Source organism: Salvelinus alpinus, chromosome 27, assembly GCF_045679555.1.
Source record: "Salvelinus alpinus chromosome 27, SLU_Salpinus.1, whole genome shotgun sequence".
NCBI classification, from domain to species: Eukaryota; Metazoa; Chordata; class Actinopteri; order Salmoniformes; family Salmonidae; genus Salvelinus; species Salvelinus alpinus.
The window spans coordinates 48012982-48034613 of NC_092112.1; the positions used below are offsets into that span (position 1 = coordinate 48012982).

A 21632-nucleotide genomic window follows, 5' to 3' on the forward strand; every position below is an offset into this window, starting at 1 on the left:
CCACTTTGTACAACAGAGAAAAATATTTACAGCCAACAACAAAATCCACAAATCCAAGTGCTGAATGTTTTTTTTCCAGTGTTAGTGTTTAACTTCACAAAGTAGGCCTAATCATTTTAATACTTCCCCACACAATGACACACAAACAGGCGACATTTCTTTCACTCAGCCTTGAACACTGAAACCTGCACATACCAAAAGTCGTTTTATTTCTCAATTATCGGGTAGCGTTTGTCAAGTCCTTCTGCCTGTCAATCCTCTCTTGTATGGGATCATCACACGAGCTCCTGGAGGACAGTCAGCATTCTCCTACCTTGAGGAGGTGGCCCCTTCACTTCATGCAGTCAGTTGTGACGCTTCACACCCTTTGGTTTCAGCATTGGGCAAGGGGGCAACGACCCTATAGCACATCTGACCATGGATCGTGCTGTGAATCATCTTTTTTGGTTTCTTCCATTCGATCAGATTGAACATTGCAATAAAAGATTGAAAGGGCATTGGTCGTAAAGCTTATTGGTCTTAGAGACACTCAAAAACATCTCTTTTAAAGGTTCATCAATTGCGCACAGGTGGCTCATTTCAACGAAAGATTTTCCTTATTTTGTGTAAACCAGAAATTGCACTATTTAGCAAAATTGTAGCAATCTTAAATTGTCTAGACAATTCTATTATTATACTGAACAAGAAAATAAATGCAACATGCAATAATTTCAATGATATTACTGAGTTGTAGCTCATATACAGAAATCAGTCAATTGAAATACTTTTCACATGACTGTGCAGGACCGCAGCCATGGGTGGACCGCAGCCAATCAGAATGAGTTTTTCCCCACAAAAGGGCTTTATTACAGACAGAAATACTCCTCAGTTTCATCAGCTGTCTGAGTGGCTGGTCTCAGACAGGTAATGAAGCCGGAAATGGAGGTCATTGGCAGGCATGGTTACATGTGGACTGCAGTTGTGAAGCTGGTTGGATGTACTGCCAAATTCTCTAAAACGACGTTGGTATGGTAGAGAAATGAACACTAAATTGTCTGGCAACAGCTCTGGTGGACATTCCTGCAGTCATTACGCCAATTGCAGGCTCCATCAAAACTTGACACATCTGTGGCATTGTGTTGCGTGACAAAACTGCACATTTTAGAGTGTTTTTTTGTTGTTGTCCCCAGCACAAGGTGCAGCTGTGTAATGAACATGCTGTTTAATCAGCTTCTTGATATGCCACACCATTCATGTGGGTGGATTAATTTGTCAAAGGAGAAATGCTCACTGACAGGGATGTAACAAAAGTGCACCAAATTTGAGAGAAATACGCTTTTTGAGCGTAAGGAAAAATTCGGGGATCTTTTATTTCAGCTCATGAAACATGGGACCAATGCTTTACATGTTCCGTTTATATTTTTGTTCAGTATACATCCTCAAAACGTAAGCCTAACCCAAAGATTGGTAAAATCAAGGTTTTTATGTTCTTCAAGTTCAATTTGCCACGTGCTCATTAGAATGTTTGTGTCTGTGAGCCTTAACAGACACTCTTGGTTAGTGCGCGTAATGTTGATATGGCGGAAATAAACTCATATATCGCTTGATTTGTACATGTCAGAGAGGAGCCTTGTGATGGGCACGTTCCCGATGGTCTTCTTGAAAAAGACTTCTTCTATGGTGGATGGGCTGACTGACCGCAGAGCTGGTAGAAGTAGGAGCAGCTTCCCAAAGCGGCAGGGCTGAGTTGGATATCTGCAAATAACAAAAAAGATGCAGAGATTTAGGGTGTCCACCCACTCTGCCCAGAGTGACCAAAAAAGTGCTTTGGTGATAAAATGTCACTTCCCTATGTTTTAAAATGCAAACAAACTATGATTATTCATGTTCTGAATTGTTCAGTGTGTTCTTTCTCTAACGTATCATTAACATTATATCCAAAAAGTCAGATTTGGTAACGTAATACATCTGATAATAAGCACCAAGCTCTGTGGACATAGAGCTGCAGATTTCTCGAACTACTTTTGAGGATTTATATTTTGTGGTGGTCATCTTCAAAGTTGTTTCCACAGGTTGCAAAAAGCTACATTTATATGACACGAGCTGAATTAAATGTAAAAGGCTTTGAAAAGAAAAAGCTTGGTATAGTGCTCCTTGAGAAATCTTTGAATAAGAACAGGAATTTTGAATAAATATGAAAAGTGCATACTAAAATATTTAAATAGTTTATGTCATGTCTCAAAATCGATATCCGTCTTACCTCTCTCTCTATTGTTTAATGTCCTGCGGATTCGAGAATAAAGATGACGAGAACACAGAATCAAGCCTAGGTGACATGATGCAATTTTCCTGTTTTTTTACAACTTTTTTTCTCTGGTCATTGATTTAGTCACCCTAATTCTGGCCTTCCTGCAAGTGGAACATGGGTTTTCTTCGAAGATTATCTACACAATTAACACATTATTTTACCCATTGGACAAAATATGCTTTTTTGATTAGACACTGAATTATTTCATCACCTTTAAATTTCATTTGAGACTTTTGAGTAATTGCACAGTGACTCCCTCAAAATGTTGTGCTTGTAACTGTTTATATGAATTGAACAAGTACCCAGCAAACAGGGGATGTCCTAAGGACATTAGGCGACGTTCCCATTAGCTCCCTTTTAGGGTTTCGGCGAAACGTTATCCCACTGACGTTCTTAGATCATTCGGGGAACATTAAAACATGATTGGGACCATAAAAGGATGTTCATTACAGGTCCCGGTTTGGTCGCAGTATAACGTTATAATAAGGTATTTTGATGTCCACTAGTGACCATTACAAATAGGTTCCTATTAGATTATGACATTACGTTATGCTCGGGACATGTAATGACCGCAATGGGAAGTTTCAGACAGGTCCTGGTTTGCTACCGACAGAACGTTACGATAAAGTATTTTCATGACCATTAGGGAATGTCCCTTTTGGCTCTGACAGGACGTTCTCCTTATGACGACCACAAAGGGATGTTTCATACAGGTCCTTGTTTTCTCACGTTAGGACGCTGTCATGGTCCAAGAGGGCTCTGTCTAGTTCCCAGTACGTTCCGGGGATGTCATCAAGGACGTTTTTAAGACGTTCTCATAGAGCTGGCGATATGGACAAAAAGTTATACATGATGTATGCAAAACTATGTGGACACCCCTTCAAATGAGTGGATTTGGCTATTCCAGCTACACCCATTGCTGACAGGTGTATAAAAAAAAATCGAGCACACAGCCATGCAATCTCCAAAGACAAACATTGGCAGTAGAATGGCTTTACTGAAGACATCAGTGACTTTCAATGTGGTGCTGTCATAGGATGCCACCTTTCTGCCCTGCTAGAGCTGCCCCGGTCAACTGTAAGTGCTGTTATTGTGAAGTGGAAACATCTAGGAGCAACAGCGGCTCAGCCGCGAAGTGGTAGGACACAAGCTCACAGAACGGGACCACTGAGTGCTACGCGTAAAAATCATCTGTCCTCACTTGTAGCACTCACTACTAAGTTCCAAACTGCCTGTGGAAGCAACATCAGCACAATAACTGTTTGTCAGGAGCTTCATGAAATGGTTCCCATGTTCGAGCAGCCTCAAGCCTAAGGCACAATGCAGGCGTTTCTATCTCAATATCAAATAATTTCTGGGTAACAATTAAGTACTGACTGGGATTGTTTTCGATTAAAATTGTCAAAAAGAAACAAAATAGCTTCTTAGCAAAGAGAAATGACTCAAGCAATAACTTTGCTAGGACTGTCTGGGAGTGGTCTGAGTGGGGAGGGGAAAACGGAATACTAGCTGTTATTGGTTTATTACCTAAATTTATGTCACCAGGCAGGCCTATACTCCATTCCACCAAAACAGGCTGAAATTTCAGACGTTCTTTTCAAACCATTCTTACACTACAAGGGCATCATCATCATTTTACAATTTCACAGTATTATTCCAACCTCATAGTGTGGAAATATATATTAAACACAGGTAAATCACGTTTTTGACTGCACTGGGACAAAGTATGGCAGTAACCCAACTATAAAAGGCTGCTCCCTTCCGGCTGCTGCTGACAACAATAAATGTACTGATAGATTCATCAACTACATGGCTATTTAGCAACAATATCATATTTAGAGATGGCAATCTAGCTGATTTGTTGTGAAGTCCCACATCCTCAGGGGGTGTCGCATAGGCCTATAGATTAGGCCAATATGCAAAATAAAAAGATGGCTATCTAGCAACAAAATCATATTTAGAGGTAGCAATCTTGCACACGCACTCTTAGAAAAAACGGTTCCTTAAAGAAAAGTGTTATATCGTTTTCTTCACATAAGGAACCTCTAAAAGTTCCATATAGAACTCTTGAATCAAATAAAATATGTTATTTGTCACATGATTCAAAAGGTGTAGGTAGCCCTTACCGCGAAACGCTTACTTACAAACCCTTAAACCAACAATGCAGTTCAAGAAATAGAATGAAGAAAATATTTAGGAAATAAACTAAAGTGAAAAAAATATATATATATCTTAAAGTTACACAAGAAAAGTACATAACAATAACAAGGCTATGTACACGGGGTACTAGGCTGCTTGATGTGGTCAATGCAAAAGGTGCGCTACTGTCTGCGGGCGCTTCGTTTCAAAACCATATTAGCCTACATACTGGGATGGAACGTGCTGTCATTTGTTCAATATTGAGAGTTGAGAAATAATACTCACATAAAGCTTAGGCTCTCCTCTCTTTATCAAAGTTGCTTTACAAACCGTGTTTCCCCCACAATTGCAATGTTGAAATGTTGTGCAATCATCGTATGCTTGCGCTTATCAGAATGTATATTTTCCTCTACTTTGTGCGCACAGGGGGAGAAAGGGAGCGAAAGCTGGCAGCGAAATAGGGACAGGGCATATACTTTCATTCCATGGATTTTAATAATACACATTACTGTTGACCAAATAATGGTTTTACAACCAAAAAAATCAGCGTATATACCCACAAACCTCCACAGGACAATGATACAACGTCCAGAGAACAACCCTGGGGACGTCCCCGGAACAAACCAGAAACTAGACTAAACCTTCACAGGACCATGGCACAATGTCCAGATGACTTTAGGCAACCATTTCGTGACGTTCTGGGGATGGCCTAACGATTAATTTTGTTTGCAGGGTAACCTATCTAGCTGCATATTAGCCTATTGTAGATTCAGTAAATATGGCTATATTGGCCACCTGTGTGCCAAGCATTTTGGTAAATGGAACACACAGCTGAATTGAACAAGAGCATATCTGTTTCGACAAAAATATCTAGCAACTGTTTGTTTTTATCAAATGTCTCACCTGGTGTGTATGTAACTGTTTAGGGTGAGCTGTGCCTCGTCCTGGAGTGCGGCAATGGCACTGGCGTTGCGGAAACTCCTCAACTCCGACCCGTCATGCGTTGGCACTGCTTGACGGGAAAAGGCATAAACAGCATGGTTACTGACTGCCATTATATTCACGCTGCACCTGACAAATGCATTGCTTTCAATGGAAATGTTCATACATGAAAAAAATACTTCAGACATCTGCAATTGTAATGTTAAAAAAACATGTTATTTGGCTTTTATGTCCTTGACTATTCGATTAAAAAAATAAAAAATATCTGAACTATTGGTGACCTTGCAGGGTTGGGGTCAATTCCATTTCAATTCCAATCAATTCAGAATGTACACCAAATTCCAATTCCAAATGTTCATAATTGAAAAGCATTGAAGATAATTGGAATTGGAATTTCAGTGTTCTTCCTGAATTGACTGGAATTCAAAAAATCGTGTAGGCACGGGTGGGCCTGGATGGGCCCAGGCCAACCCAGTGGGGAGCCAGGCCCACCGAATCAGAAAAAAAAAAGGGGGGGGGGGGGGGGGTGAAATGCTCTCTACTTGCCAGGGTTCCAAACGGGACATTATTTGCCTTTTTACCTAAACATGCAAACATCATTAAATATAATTCTTATCATCATTATTCACGATTCAGTCAGGATTATCCGTAATCACACATTAATAATATAGACGTGTTTAGAAACATATTATTTTCTTATTTACAATAAACGTGACTCCAAAATGACACAATATATTATTTACCATTCATTTATAATGGGCCCAAAATAATCTGAAACGCAACCAAAACAAACAGCAAATGCATCCAACAAATTGGTAGAGTCACAAGCTTGATGTAGTCATTGCGTGCTATGAATATGTGACCAAATACTTCACTTTTTACTACTTTAAAACAACACTTTTGGTCCCATAAAATAGTGGGACTATGTACAAAAAGTGAAGAAAAACGGTTCACCCAATATGGATGAAAATACCCTCAAATCAAAGCTGCACTTTAACATCAGATTCATTGTATCATTTCAAATCCAAAGTGCCCGAGTACAGAGCCAATACAACACAAAATGTGTCACTCTCCCAATACTTTTGGAGCTCACTGTAAGTCAGTGCTTCTTTTGCGATATGCCCCATTCCACTGACTATTTCATTTGTTCATTTGGCAAACAAGACAGCTCATAGTCCAGTTTCTTTATCACAGTCAACACAAATATATTTTAGCTTTAATGAGCTTTAAAAATGCTAAACTTTATCTCAGCCTAATGGCAAAATGTGTACAACAGCATGAGATTAGCTATAAAGCTGCACATTGTTATATTTGCCCCATGGCAAAATGTGTAGAATTGCTGTCCCCCCACTAACGAATATCTGACTATTTTACTGAAATTAAATTACATTGACCCCAACGCTGCCTTCTTATGACTTTAGTGAGGATAATTTAATTTAAAATAAATGTTGAGTACCCCCTCTTCAACTCACCAGCTTTAAACGTGACGATGCACTTCAAACAGGCGAACTCAGTTGCGTCCAGACGCAGCTGTCTGAAGCAGGTAACGACCTCTTGCAGGGTTTGAATTTCTGAGATTATTTTATTCATCCGCTGGGACTCTGTGTTGTCTGTATTCATACCTTCATTGGGAGGGGGGGGGGCAACAATAACGATATTAGCTACGAAACAACGAAACATATGCAGAAACATTTACAAAGTTGTGTTACATTGTACTGAGGATAATGTGAATATTTCGAAAAACGCAAAATCTGTCTCCATTTTCGTTCTGAAAATTGAAACGAAAATAATCTAAACGAAACATAACGATAGTAAGTAGCCTAAGTACAATAAGTAGAGTTAACCTGTTGATCATATAGGTTACATACCGGAAACAGCGAGCAGTGTGTTGGAGTCCACCGGAATGGCCCACTGCGCTATGCCCAGAACAAACAGTTCCCTCCAGGCTTCCTCCAGGAGGATCAGCTGCAAAACGGATTACAAACCTCAGTCAGCCCCCATGAGCATGGCTAATATACGTTTAAGAAAATATAGATAGGGATGTATGCTTTGCACACAGTCATATTATTCGATTAACGGATTTAGGCCTATGGAATTGCAACTTTTCTTTTTGGAAAGGGATAGCTTAATAGAGTCGCTATTTGGATATACTGAATATAGTGGCTTACCTGGTCAGGTAAGGCGAGCGTGGAGAAGGCGGGCACGCTCTTGGCCCACTTGATGCTCATGAACAGCAGGCGCGCGGCTGACTCACACACCGACTCAGTGGCAACCTCATAGAGGTACATGGGCGTGCCGCTGACCTCGTGAGGGTACTGCAATTCAAGAGGTCAATAAACAAATAGCGCCTGTGGGTGCTATTTGAATAAGAAATAAATAATGTGTTATAGGACTAATAAATAACATGCTGATGTATACTGCACGTTGGTGACAAATAGTCCTATGTGTGTATCTCATAAAAACTCTAAGCACCAACACTAGACTAAGATGTAGGCAATAAACTCATGTTGCCTGCGTTGGATTTAGGTGAAAACATGAATGACAGATTGTGTCCCTCGAAGCTGCTGAATCAGGACCGGAAAATCAACTTCTAACCCGCTTAAATGTAGAGAAGATAAATAACTTTGCAACGTGCACGGCCTCGTTGACTCATTGCCCACATAGCGCTGCTCCGTGAGTGAAGAGCGAGCGGAGGACAGAGGCTTACCTTCGGGGTGGGCTGGGCCAGTCCCACGATGGCCTGCCTCTCCGGCGTGCAGGCTACTGTGCTCATCTCCAAGTTATGTGGCTCCAGTTGTGTGACCGTAGTGAAAAAAGGTGGCCCCGGTAGGCTCGAGCCCGGGAAGTGGGTCGATGAACCGTTCACCTCTTTGTGCCCCCGGAAATATAGGGCGACCTGCTTGCGTATGGTGGACGTCCTGGGACCCCTCTCGTGCTGAACGGCTAAGAAATGGAGAGCAGGGACAAGACTCTTTAGTAAAATAATGGTCTGTGAATGCCTTATTTGTAAAAAAGTTTTTATTTTGTTCGAAGATTGGTAAGGTAAAAGGCTTAGCCTCTCATGCGAACTTTATGAACACGTCCACTGTTTACCTAGCTCTCAGCTGATTCCGTTAAATACAGTTTTCCATCCGATTTGGCCACCCTAAACCGAAATGTCATAGCGGGCGTATAGCCAAAAGAATTATTTAATTAAGCCTGTTTACCATCTTTATTCATGTTCACTTCGAGACACTTTTTCAAGCGACACGCTCGGCATTGGTTTCTGTGCGTTTTGTCCACGGGGCATCCTCCCTATGATGGAAAAGAGAGAGAGAGGGAAAGAGAGAGACAGAGAGCGAGAGGGAGGGAGGAGGAAGCGAGAGAGAGAGAGAGAGAGAGAGGTAGAGAGAAAATCACAAGAAAATTAACACGTTGTTTGAGGGAAGAGAAAATCTACAGGTGAAGGATGTGTTATTATCATAGCTATTGACTCGATCCCCCGCGGCTCAGCAGCGGTCTTATCCCCGAGGATAAGTAGGGTTATCCCGCCCACTGCTGGCTAAATCCTCGGGTTAGTGTCATTACATTAGATTGGATTACACCTGGTAAATTAAAGCAGGACTGTGTTTAACGCCAGTCATTGGCCCTGGTAGGTGATGCAATTAGGCCTTGCCGTGCCCTGCATCGCCGGGCCCTCTCAGAGACACATCTCAGGGGAGATTTAACCCTGCAGACTCAAGGCTGACCAATAACGTAAGACGCGTAAAAATGTGCAGTGTGTGCGCCAAAACTACAGGTCATATTTGCATACATTTAGGATAAAGTCACCGCCTGAATTGAAAATAGATTTACCATGAAATTGAGAAACACTGTAGTTAGGCCTATTACCTGACAGCCTGATTTACAGACGTATGTTCTGTTTCTGCGGATGCTCCTCTTGAAGAAGCCAGAGCAGCCGTCACACGCATACACGCCATAGTGTTTCCCAGAGCTCCGGTCCCCACACACTTTACACGGGATATCCAAGATACGACCTGTATAAAAAATAAATACAAATTCATTAATTCATCTTTATTACTTGTGATAGTTAATGTACTTTGTGCCTCAAAATCAAGAATCAGAAAGGTGTTTTACGCGTCATCAAAGGCTTGGAAGAGCACCCATCAGAATAAATGCTGTATTCAAACTCATGCACTGTACCCCCTCCACCTCATCACCCCCTCCCTCCCTTTTAATGAGGGACGACAAAACAAAATACACAACGTGACAATGGGCAGCGTCCCGTGCCTTAATAGGTCGCCCGGCCATGGGCATGTACACGCGCGTGTATCTTGTGAGTTCGTGGGAAGCGTCATATCTGAGGTCTCTAAAGACAATGCCCGGGGGCACACAATGGAGACATTAGGGAAAGTGTTAACTTAATGATTTTCCCCATTGAACCTCGTCTGACTGCCCCGATCTCGACAAGCTGCCAACTCCCCCTCATAATGGGAATCGACAGCTGCTTTATCCCGCAGGTCTATAGGCCTGCGGATTAGGGAGTGAGACAGCACAGAGAATAATGCGCACCAACTCGTTTCACCAACTCAAATGAAGTGTATGTAAATTGACCCGGGAGTAAATGAAACAAAATTGATTTCTATAAAGATTTGTATTCAAATCTATTTGAAAGAATTATATTTGTATGTATATGAGGGAGTATTTTTATGGCGGGATACGCCGGCTATTTAATTACACTGACGTTTTGCCACCTGCTCATTGATTCACCAGTGACCATCAAAAAGGATAGCATGGGAATTCGGATACAACCCCATAACGACAGAGCAGCAAAAACAATAGACTTCGGCGAGGAGTTGGGACTTCAATACACCAATTATACAAAGGGTCTCAAGAGTGGTTGTCTATTAGGCTACATTTCTATATCACGGGGTTAAGGATTAAAAAATCCAGTATACATCTAAAATATTTAGAAAAAATATTTGATGCCATGGCTACAAAAACAAATAAATAGGCGTAAACGAAGTGACTCAAACTATTCGTTAAAAAATAATGACTGTATAACCTTTAAAACAATTAATACAAGTTGACAATAGCCTAATTGCGGATCTGAAACTATTATAGAAGTATAAGAAGTAGGCCTACGCTTAGAAGTAGGCCTATATAACGAATGAATCCAATATAACAATGTTTTCCTCACTGAACAATTATAATTAGGCCTACGCACTAATAAAGGGCAGAATTAATATAATGCTTTTGGAGGAAAATAAAATAAAATGAGCTTGATTTTGGTGTGAGTGGGAACACGTCTTAACTTCTCTCCATGGGGGTCCCATTCGTCGCCATTGTGTGCCGTAATTGCTTAAAAATATATGGCATATTCCATTACCTTGATTACCATCAGTCCCAAAACCTGCTGAAAGACGTTCGTTTTACTGACTGAGCGAAAGATTTTTGTGACCAGCCATAATGTGTGCAATGAACTTGGAGGAAAGCAATAGGCAAAAATAATGATTGTGATGTTGATGTAAATTATTCTAATTAAAAAGCCATAATAAAGTGAATAATTGTAGATTAGGCTACTGCCTGAGATTTGCCAAGGCCTAAATAGCAACCAACCAGGCATTGGTGAAACGAATAATAACCTATGCGTTTTAGGCATATTTGGTTTGGACGTGCATTCAGTTTAGCAACACTTTATGTAAGAATAAAAATACATGGAAGCTAGTACAGAATATATAATATATGGCTAATTGTTGTCTCATTATTCCAGTTATTTGCACACACATTCTGTATTTCAACGCACGCACGCGCACGCACGCACGCACGCACACACACACACACACACACACACACACACACACACACACACACACACACACACACACACACACACACACACACACACACACACACACACACACACACACACACACACACACACACACACACACACACAGACAAATAGACATCATCACGACTAAGTTGTTTATCAATAACTGGGCTAGCATGCAATGCTGGCACATTGGCCCATTGTCCTACCTCGATAACCCTCACTATAGACTTTCGAAGTGCAGGACTTTAAATTGGAAACAGCAAGAAACTGTAGCCTATAGTTTGTGTTCTTATTCAGCCTCGTGTAGGCCTAGATAGTATGTGTCTTTCGCACACTATTTCAGGAACATTCTAACCCTAACCCCTTTTACATGTTTTACCTCTATTCCTTCTCTCACCTCCTCAGTCTTGTAACTCACTGTACTTTTCCATGAGATACTAATGCTATAATAATCAACAACAAATAACTAGAATTAAACAGGTAATTCATCAGCGCATTATCTTGTACAGTGCTCAATGAGTCATATTTGTGGGGAGTATGCCTAGGCTACCATTCTCAGATTTGAAAATTTAAAAAAAGCAATTTTATGTAATAACAAAATTGACTTCATCATTTAAGTTATAAAACGGGTTAGCAGATGTAGCCTACAGTAACTCCATGGGTAAACGCAAATTGTCGCTGACTTTATTTCAGAATGTTTCAACGCTTTTCACATAATATCCTATTACTTTTCGATTAATACATGTTTGAACTAATACAATTATAAATACATGAATACCTAATTATATGTGAAGGACAAATAGGAACTGTAGCCTACTTACTTGACTTAACATTCAGAATATCCAAACACCCACTTGTTGAACAGGTGGGTTTGCTCATCATGGACAGTGTCGTTCTACACTGTTTTATATTTTAACAATCAAAATCCACTGTCGGTGCAAAAGTAACAGCTGAAGAATATCAAAAAATGAAATATAGCCTACAGTTTTCCTTAAAACAATTCGATTTCTGTAATGTCGCCCAACTTGATATTTTCCAAGGATGACCAAATTCTAGTTACCAAGATGGATTTTGGAGTATTTGCAAATCCTGGACGTTGAGTCACACAAGGTCCAGGCAGTGTGGACAGTAGCGCGAAAACCGGATAGAGATCCGTCTACAAGCGGCGAGTGGCAACAGCTCCACCGTTGCTCGGAACTCAACACCGCGCACAAAGTTGTTTAGAGAACTGCCGGATCGGCGCTCGGACGGACTACCCAGCGAGTCCAGTCTAAACCAACAAAAAACAAGGCTCTTCTTAACTGTAATATTTACGAGAAGTGTCAGAAAAGGCGGAGGGTGGAGAACTCCGCTTGCTTCACCCACTTAGCTTTTCCATGCTTTCTACTCCCAACTTCTGTGTGCCAGCATGACGTCACCCGGCTCACAGGGACTCGCTTGGAGGCAAGTGAAGTGGGAAAGAAAACACTGGGCTGTATAGATGCGACTATCGGTGAATTAATATTAAGGGGTGTTGTACATCGCTATTGAATTATTCTCTCTATGTCTTACCATTCTTTCTGACTGCTGCGTCTATAATGTTTTAGTGCAAATGTTTAAATGGGTGCAACCTCTTCAAAGGTTAGTTAACATATTTGAACACAATTGAATGTGCACCTGTTGCGCTTCTGTGCATGGTGCATTAACTTCAAAGTGAGTTGTTACTAGTATTGTCTGAAACGAATGTCGATCGATTATCATCGAGAGAGGGTGAGTTATGGATTTTGTCAACGGTAGACCGTTTGGGCATCCCTCCAGGGCTATGTGTGAAAGACAGCGGTTCCCACAGACCTTTTGTAGTCGGTAACGAAGCAGGGGTTCTGGGTCGGGGACTCACACGCTAATGTAGCCTCAACTAGAGCAGTGTGGTGGTCTCTCCCTCGCCACCTTTGCCCGCTTGCCGGGGCGGAAAGATGCAGCCTCTCCTCTTCGTCTGAGGAGCAGGGAGTGCCGGGGAGCTGGGGCGAGGGATCCGCGCCGGTAGACCCATCATTGACTCACTGACCCTGACAGCTTGTGACGCTTTCGCCCGGTAACTCCAGAAATCCATAATTCTGTTTCTAATTATGAACATTCCCACGGTAGCCCAGAGGTCATATGGACGTTTAAAGTGTCGATTTAAACAGACAAGGGCGGGGTACAATGGCGTAGTTAATTGCAATTAGTCGTTGTCATGTCTTTCATCGTTAAAAATGCCTTAATCATGGCTTGCTTGGTTGAGTCAGTTTTGAGTATGCTCGAGCTGGTCCAAGTACTAACTTCTCTAAGTATGTTATAAATAAATACAACGGATATGTTAAAGCTAGAATACTTAACTGAAACAATAACAAAGCTGGCATCCGCCTCTATTTTGGTTTTGGTAAAACCTGAAAGATGTGCCTGGAGAAATGTAACCACTCTCAAATTCATTGACATAGCTATGGATGCAAGGACTGACCGTCTATGATATACAAAGTTATAGTTTTAACCATGTTTTGAGTCTATACATTGTTTGTCTACATTTACATTGGAATAAAACAAGCTGATATTTTGGGTTCTGATGGGGTACGACGGGTGAACTAATCTCATGAGGCATTTAGGCCATACGTAATATTCTTCAACAATCAATGGGTATGTCATTAATAAATTCAAAAATGGATGTCGCAACTAAGGATTCTAGTTTTAATGAGCAAACTACACAAGTTGATATACACAGGCTACAAGTGCAAGTGCCTCAGATACTGTCTAAAAAAAATAAAACGTATTTTAGTAAACGTTGTTTTTACATATGAAGGAAATAATTGCTTTCACAAAATTTTTATGATATTCCATATTTAGTACAATGAGCTTTATTTCACACAATTGTTTCTATGCTAGGCTATGCCAGGAAGGGGGGGGGGGGGGGATGTGCGAGATAATCTCCCTAATCCTCGTCATTCACTGATAGCCTTTACACAAATATAACCAACATCATTGTTGCCCGAATTGCTTGCTTTAACTTTTTGTTTTAGTAACTCCCTTCATCTCCAGCAGTCAATGAAAAATCGTTAACAAAGGACAGTGGATTGTCTAGGGGCCTATCTGTTTTTTTGCTTGACGGCATCAGTATGCATCTATACTTACTGTAAATTGTCAAAAAATTCGAGAGATTTATTGGAAGTCATTACAACCCTATAAGCTATAGAATGCAGATATCACCACCGTGAATTGTTCCACTATGAAAATCAAGGACGAACCGATCTTAATAGGCATATACATTATTAAAGAAATCATAAACAGGAAACATAAGTCTGTGAAAAAGAAATGGGCTATTAAATAATAAAATAAGGTGAATGAATTAAAATGTTCTAGTTTTAAAATATGCAAATCTTAAATTATACAATCAGCATCACAAATTAGTCAATAACGGATGGCTAAATAACGGATGGCTAGACTACAGTAGTAAACAAGTCAAATTTCATCACCATGGACTGCACCGATGAAGAGTCGACAAAACATGAGAGACAGATAACTGGCGTTGAGGTCTGACTGTGGGTTGGGATGAGGGGTGAAGGTAGAGGCAATCACCCAGACCTTGCCCTGTGTCCACAATTTCGGGTTTAGTGAAGTGTGGGGGACTGTGTTCATTGTCTTGAAGGGCTTCTCTGGAAAACAAAGTTGGAATGATTAAAAAAATTAAATAAACTGCAACCTCAAAAAGTCATCATGCAATTACCATCCACTATAATCCCACATTTTATTGGCACTCATATTTGTGGCCCTACATTAACATGCCCCTATGGATGGGTGCCATTGTTACATTTTAGTGACCCTTGGGGCATTGGTCTGGGCTTACCACGGGCTCTGTTTCTATTCCGCTATCACTACCATGCCAGTGTCCCAGTTTCCTTACCACTACTGATCCCAGACAGCCAGAGGGATGGCACACCCCCTTGACCTGTTGAATGATGGGTGGCCAGACTACCATCCCTGGCCCACTACCCTCCATTCCCCCCCCCCCTACCCCTCTCCACCCAACCATTCCTGAACCACTACTCCACCCACCCACCCACCCACCCACCCACCCACCCACCCACCCACCTCCCTCCACCAAACCCGGCCTGTCAGGGGGTCAACCCAGGGCATCCCTCTCTCTGTCTGTTTCTTTGGGATTGGTACAAAGAGGAAGAAACACCCAGCCTCTCATAGACTCGGACTCCCTGGTCGAACACACATGCACACAGCACACACTAACAGGCACATCTCCTATCCCGCAGACACACCTACACCCCTCTACTTGTAAAACACACCTGGCTGCAGTTAACCAAATTCACCTAATAGGAACCTTACAACAGCTCACCATGCCAGAACCCAAACCTGCCACAAGTCGGTGCCGTACGGTTTGGTCGGTGCGGTAGGATTCTCATTTGATAAATCTATTTGGGGCAAATTGTCAGTGAGAAACTTCCGCTCGAACTGCCTCGGACAAAACTGGCTGTTGGGGAGAGCAAATCCTGCTGCATGAGGGTGGGGACAATGGGATTGAATGTGTTGATGTGCGGCCGGTGGCTGGGGAGGGACAATGGGCGGATTAGTCCGTCCCCTGGCTCACTGATTTGAGATGGCTCCTCTCGGGCCCTCACTGTGGGGAGTCCCATTGTCCACCTCCTGATTCCCACTTCTCACAAACTCCAAACAAAAGTCAATCTCTTTCTCAAGGGGAAAAAAAATATCAACCCGGGCCATATTACCCTCTCCACTCCGGAAAGTGACTCAAAACATTATTTGCCAGGGATGACTAACTCTGCTAACTTCTTCAACTTTTCTAATTCTCCCCTCTTCTTCTTCTCTCTCGCCTTCCTTTATTTAGGGTTTCTATCTGAGGGTCCATGGTGGGTAGTGGGAAGGTTCTATACCCCTCCTTGATCTGAAGGACTCTCAGCTGGTGTTTTCCGAGTGAAGTGGAGCTGTAAGGCACCTGTTGGAGGCTTAGGCCTGCAGCCTGCAGCTTTGCGGCTCGTGGTCCATTAATATTAATATATAGCTACAGAGATGCCATCACGGGCCGCTCTGAAATCGGTCTGATGTCGCCCCTGGGTTCCCTCTGGACCGACCTCTGCTTTCAGTCACTCGTGAAGAGCCCCTTCTTTTCTTTATTTTTTCCCGTCTTCGCTTTTTCTTTTTTTCTATGAAAAGGCTCATTAACAAATTATGACAGCTGAGTAGAGAGGCTTAGGCCGTTCACACTGCAAAGACAAACATGTTAGAGCCTAGGAGGCCAGAGAGCAGGCTGCAATATAGCAGAGTAGGGAGCACTGTTGGGCTGGCTGCTTATAGCTGCTGCATGACTTCATTGATCTATCTATGCATCCATCCACACATCTGCTGTGTACAGAACAAACTGTCTACTGTATACACACAGTTACAGGGCCTGCCGAAACTATACAATGAGGCATTTGGTTATGATTATGATAAGTAGAATTGACACTAAGCAGAGGCTTATGTTATACATTTTGGATTCCTTAATGTTCTGAGTTCAAAGACTTTAATAAAACAGGGTGAAATACTATATTCTAAGGAGGTACAATAACTATATTGAGTAGTTGCACAGTATCTGAAAACTAATTTCAGGCTCAAGACAAAAAAGCATTAAAGAAAAGTGTACAATGAAACACAAACACACACACACACACACACACACACACACACACACACACACACACACACACACACACACACACACACACACACACACACACACACACACACACACACACACACACACACACACACACACACACACACACACACACACACACACACACACACACACACACACACACACAGTCTAAATGCCAGCACTAACATTCTATCATGTCTGTGAACACTACGACAAAGACTGGTCGTGGTCGTCAAATGGATTAGTTAAACAATGGTCGTCATTAGGTTTGACCACAACAATGGTCGCGGTCATCTCTGGGTTCAACTGCTATCATCATGGTAGAGTGAGAATCATTATACTCAAACCACTCATTTTGTTGTGGTTGCAGTCCTCAGACAATCAGTTTAAAGTCACGGTCAACCCTCAGGTGTAACAGAGCTCCATGCCCAAGTTGGCTGACCAGGCCTGTGTACGAAGTGGCATCCTAGTCCCTTTACTGTATAGTGCACTACTTTTGATCAGGGCCAATAGGTAGTGCACTATACAGTATAGTAAATAGTCTGCCATTTCAGACACTGCCCAGGTTAAACTGTCATAGCTTGGGGTCATGATCCTGCCTGTCATTGACCCCATTTAACCCTACAGCATTGGAGTTGTCATGAAGACCCTCACAGTCACTTAGTGTGTCTTAATACAGAGCAGACCAGGTGGCTGGGTGTTACTGGGGTCTTTACTCAACACTCAATTACAATTTCCACAACACGTGTTCAATTATGCAAATCATTATTATATAACAAACAAAGAAAGAAAAAATAATAACTCATAAACCACACAAGTTTAAACTAAAAATGTATCTTCTAGATACTGTTAAAACAATAAAGAATAAAAAGCATATTGAATTCAAATCTTTTCAATAGTGAAAGATGAACAGTACCATTGTGACGTGGGCACTATGTTGTTGACGATGTGTGTAGGCTACTGTGGGAAGATCACACCCCGGTCATTATGTGAGGGAGGCTTGTCGTCTGACTAGGGGGGGCACAGGGTCAGTAGGGATAGTGAGGTTAATGCTATTGTCTTTCAGAGAAAAAAACCACACTGGTTGTGTTGTTGTGGGGACTCAGGGCTGTCCTCTCTTTGACCGGTATGTTGTTAGGCCAATGCAACCTCCAATGACCCAACTGCTGGGATGCAGGTATTGGGTCACTTAGTTGGGTTGTTTTCTTAAAAAATAGCAAGGTTGGGTTTTTGATTCTGGTTATTGATGCTGGGTTGTTGAGATATGACCCAGCGGGTCAGATCAGCAGAGTGGAGGCATAGCTTAGTAGGGGTGTGGCTTTTCGCTAGTTCTTTTTGGTCACCCGCGAGAGTAAAAGTCATTCCGGTTCATCTGTTCTGTTGTATTTTTATCACAAGTTAAGGTTGAACACTGACAATCTTGTAGTTTTAATGAGGCTTACACAAGTGTATGAGTTCCTCAAGAGCCTATGCATATCTAAATGTTTGTATAGTTACTCCTTTGTTGCAATAAAATAATGTTATTCATTTTATAATAAAATATGTAATGTGCAAAACTATTGAAGGAAAATTGAAATTTGCAGTGTACAAATTTAACATCATGAACAGGAATAACATTTACCTTCACGGGTGACCAAAAATAACTATCTGAAAGCTACACCCCTAATAGGCTACGCCTCCTGAAAATAAACTATGGATTACTTAGAAAAATAGGCCCAGCTGCTGGGTCAACCCTTGAAAGTGAATAAAAACTCAATTGACGTTTAAATTAAAGCAATCCAAACAACCCAACTGACAAGGTCAAAATAACCTAAACTGGGTTGTTTTTAACCCAGCATTTTTTAGAGTGAAAGCACTATGATGATGATTTGTTTTACGACTACTTCATATTTTTTTCTAGGAAGGAGGAATGGGGCAGGAGGTAAACGATTGGGGAGGCTTCGTTCTTGTAAAAAGTCTTAACAATAATGTTGGCAAAGAGGTATGTCTTTGTTTCTAAAGTTCACCTATTTTTTCAAGTCAGTGCAGTGTCTTTCCCATCCTTTAATTCCCCACTAAAGTTTCAGATGCAAACAAACAGATGCTGTCCTTTAGCCCTTACGCCCCAACCAAGAACTATGATTCATAACCTTTGTGGCGAGAGAGAGAGAGAGAGAGAGAGAGAGAGAGAGAGAGAGAGAGAGAGAGAGAGAGAGAGAGAGAGAGAGAGAGAGAGAGAGAGAGAGAGAGAGAGAGAGAGGCTTATTTAGAAGACTTCCTTTATTGGAACATGTGCAGGCAGTTCAATCACAAAGGACTTAAATAGGATATTTTCTGTTCCCTATAGTTACTTTCCCCTTTTAAGTGCAGAGATGGAAAAAAGTAAGTTTACAACTCCCTCCTCAATGGGGGCTCTTCACTCTCAGGTTTCTGGGACCTGAGTGACCTACGAAAGTTAATTAGGAGGTTAACAAAGAGCGAGCCGGAGCAGAATGCCTCCCCTCTCCTCCAGCCAAAGATGTCATCCATTAATTAGGAAAATCTTTAAGGTGGCCTTATTGAATTTACCGAAAGCCCGGCAGTTGGAGGGCAACAGTTTTTTGATCAAGCCCTTCCCCAAACAATGCTTTTTCTGGGGGTTAAAAAAGAAGAACAAGAACAAGAAGAAGAAGAAGAAGAAGAAAAAGGGAGGAGATTGATAGGGTTGGAGGAGAGAGTGAGAGAGCGTGAAAGAGAGAAAGAAAAAAAGGGAAAAGAAAAATAATACATGTATGGGTTTCCAGTGCGGTACAGTTTAATGGGGGTACAGCTCAGATTCACATGGGTATGGGGGGCATACTTTTAGGATGATGTCATGCAAAGGCAACCTGGGGGCTTGGGAAGAGGGAGAGGGAGAGGGAGGAGGAGGCAGCATGGGTGTATGAGGGTCGTAGGAGGGCTCACCATGCTCAAGCCACATGGGCCACTCAAAGTTAACATTGCTGTCTGCATCTGGGCCAAGTCCTTTTCTTTTGCAGATCTGGGAGAGGCTTTCCTCAGCACACACCCTGCACCACCACCCTCCTTTTGCAAATCAGGGCAGCGCCTTCTTTACAAATATCTCCTAGTTAACTAACTGCTGAAATTCAGGGGGGTAAAATAATCATGTAAGTTAACAAATTAGTGAGTAAATTCACACACATCAGGTATGCTTGCTTTCAATTCAGTCTTATTTACGTAAATACACCCATAACCGGGTAATGCATAATTAAGTCAAAATTCACATTCCTCCCGCAACAATAAAGCATGTTTGAATTAACATGTAGTGAAGTATCTTTTGATTTTGCACAGTAATAATTTTTGTTGACTTTTATGAGAATATGAGTGAAATGTCTCACAATAGGATACGCCTGGGCCTGTCCACAAGCTCAAAGTAACCAATCACAGAGGTCGAGTAGTGAATGAGGTGAGCCCCCTCTTCTCCATAAAGGGATCCACTCGCCCACCAACTGGTCATTCTCGAGCATGCCTCTCTTCCTTGCGCTCTCACTCATATTCTCATGGAACCGGTTCTATTTCAGTTCTATTTCAAATACTTGTTTCGATGTCTCACTATGGGATATAGCCAACTCCCGTAACGCAGACATGCTCTCCGAGCCCGGGTACTTCCAACAGCATCACCCAACAGAGGCTCTGACACTAATTGAGTATGCCCGACAAAAAAGGTACAGTGACAACCAGTCGGTAAAGACCTCATAAAAGTATGAGGGGTGGCCCCATAAGCCAAAATGCAAATCCCCCATCAGCAGATGCCTTAGAACAATGCCCAAGAGGTAGCCATATCTCTCGTGGAACAAGCCCTTCAGGGCTGTAACCCTTGCTATTATATTTTCCAATACAATAGCTTCCACTATCCAAAAATAGCCATTGACGAGGTAGGGGGCCTCCCTTTACAAAGATAGCCATTAACAAGGTAGGGGGCCTCCCAAAAAAATGCAGGGGTTGTTGCCGCTGAAGCGCAAAACTCTCGCTTTCATCTAAGAAAATGTGCAAGGCACATGCTGGACACAAACGGTGGAGTGTAACCACAAACTCCAGGGCGCAACAACACAGAGGCCACTGACCCTAGGCATAAAGGTGGGGTTTGTGTACCAAGGTTCCCAGGAGGACACCGGGGAAAACTGAAGGCACGAGCGGTGGGCTGACAGCACGTGCAGCCCACTCACTCACTTTGCAGGTATGGGGAAAGCGGGTTAGAGAAATATTACCTCCCTGCTTTTCAGCGGCACAAAGTTCGCCATGGAAAAGCTTCAAGCACAATAGAGGGCTTGAAGTTGTGTCACAAATCACCTAGCAACCGCACCAAGTGTCATGTTGGAAGACCAAACTCAGTCTGTTGAAATTCCTCCAATCGTCCACATGGCTAGCTGCATTTTGCATTTTGCTACCAATGGAAACTTTGGGAAGATTGGCCATTATTTAGTTTTTCTAAGGACCCAGAAAACAGAAGCAATGGGAGAACCTATTCAAGTAAATAAATATATGTTGAAAGTGATAAAAATTCAATGTATTATTAGCTAGCTTGTACAGAAACGTAGCTAGTGTGCAGGCTAACTCAAATGAGCTGCTAACATAATGTTAGCTAGTTAGCTAATTATACATACTGTATAGCTAGCTACGTGAATTAAATCACAAATTTGCTAACTTCATATTAGCTAGTTAGCTATCTACATGTATTTATCATTCTAACTCCAAATGCATTTGTAGCTAGGTAGATAGCTAACAGCCATGGAAGAGGTTGAAGGGATTAGCTA

The 21632-nt window shown here is 41.9% G+C and overlaps 1 protein-coding gene across 2 annotated transcripts; it reads right to left on the bottom strand.

The window, feature by feature from the left end:
- Positions 1-1307: 1307 nt before the first annotated feature.
- On the bottom strand, positions 1308-12585 carry LOC139556675 (nuclear receptor subfamily 2 group E member 1-like). 2 transcript variants are annotated; one of them, XM_071370910.1, is made up of 9 exons: positions 12005-12585; positions 9239-9384; positions 8575-8662; positions 8076-8311; positions 7537-7683; positions 7237-7333; positions 6841-6990; positions 5330-5435; positions 1308-1734 (listed from the first exon to the last, which is right to left on the bottom strand). In XM_071370910.1, exons 1-9 carry the CDS (start codon positions 12063-12065, stop codon positions 1572-1574), a joined length of 1194 nt encoding a protein of 397 aa, XP_071227011.1. In that variant the 5' UTR covers positions 12066-12585; the 3' UTR covers positions 1308-1571. The 2 variants fall into 2 exon arrangements, with proteins under 2 accessions (XP_071227011.1, XP_071227010.1); XM_071370909.1 differs by having other exon boundaries at positions 1476-1734; positions 5330-5438; positions 12005-12175.
- Between the last annotated feature and the right edge of the window lie 9047 nt (positions 12586-21632).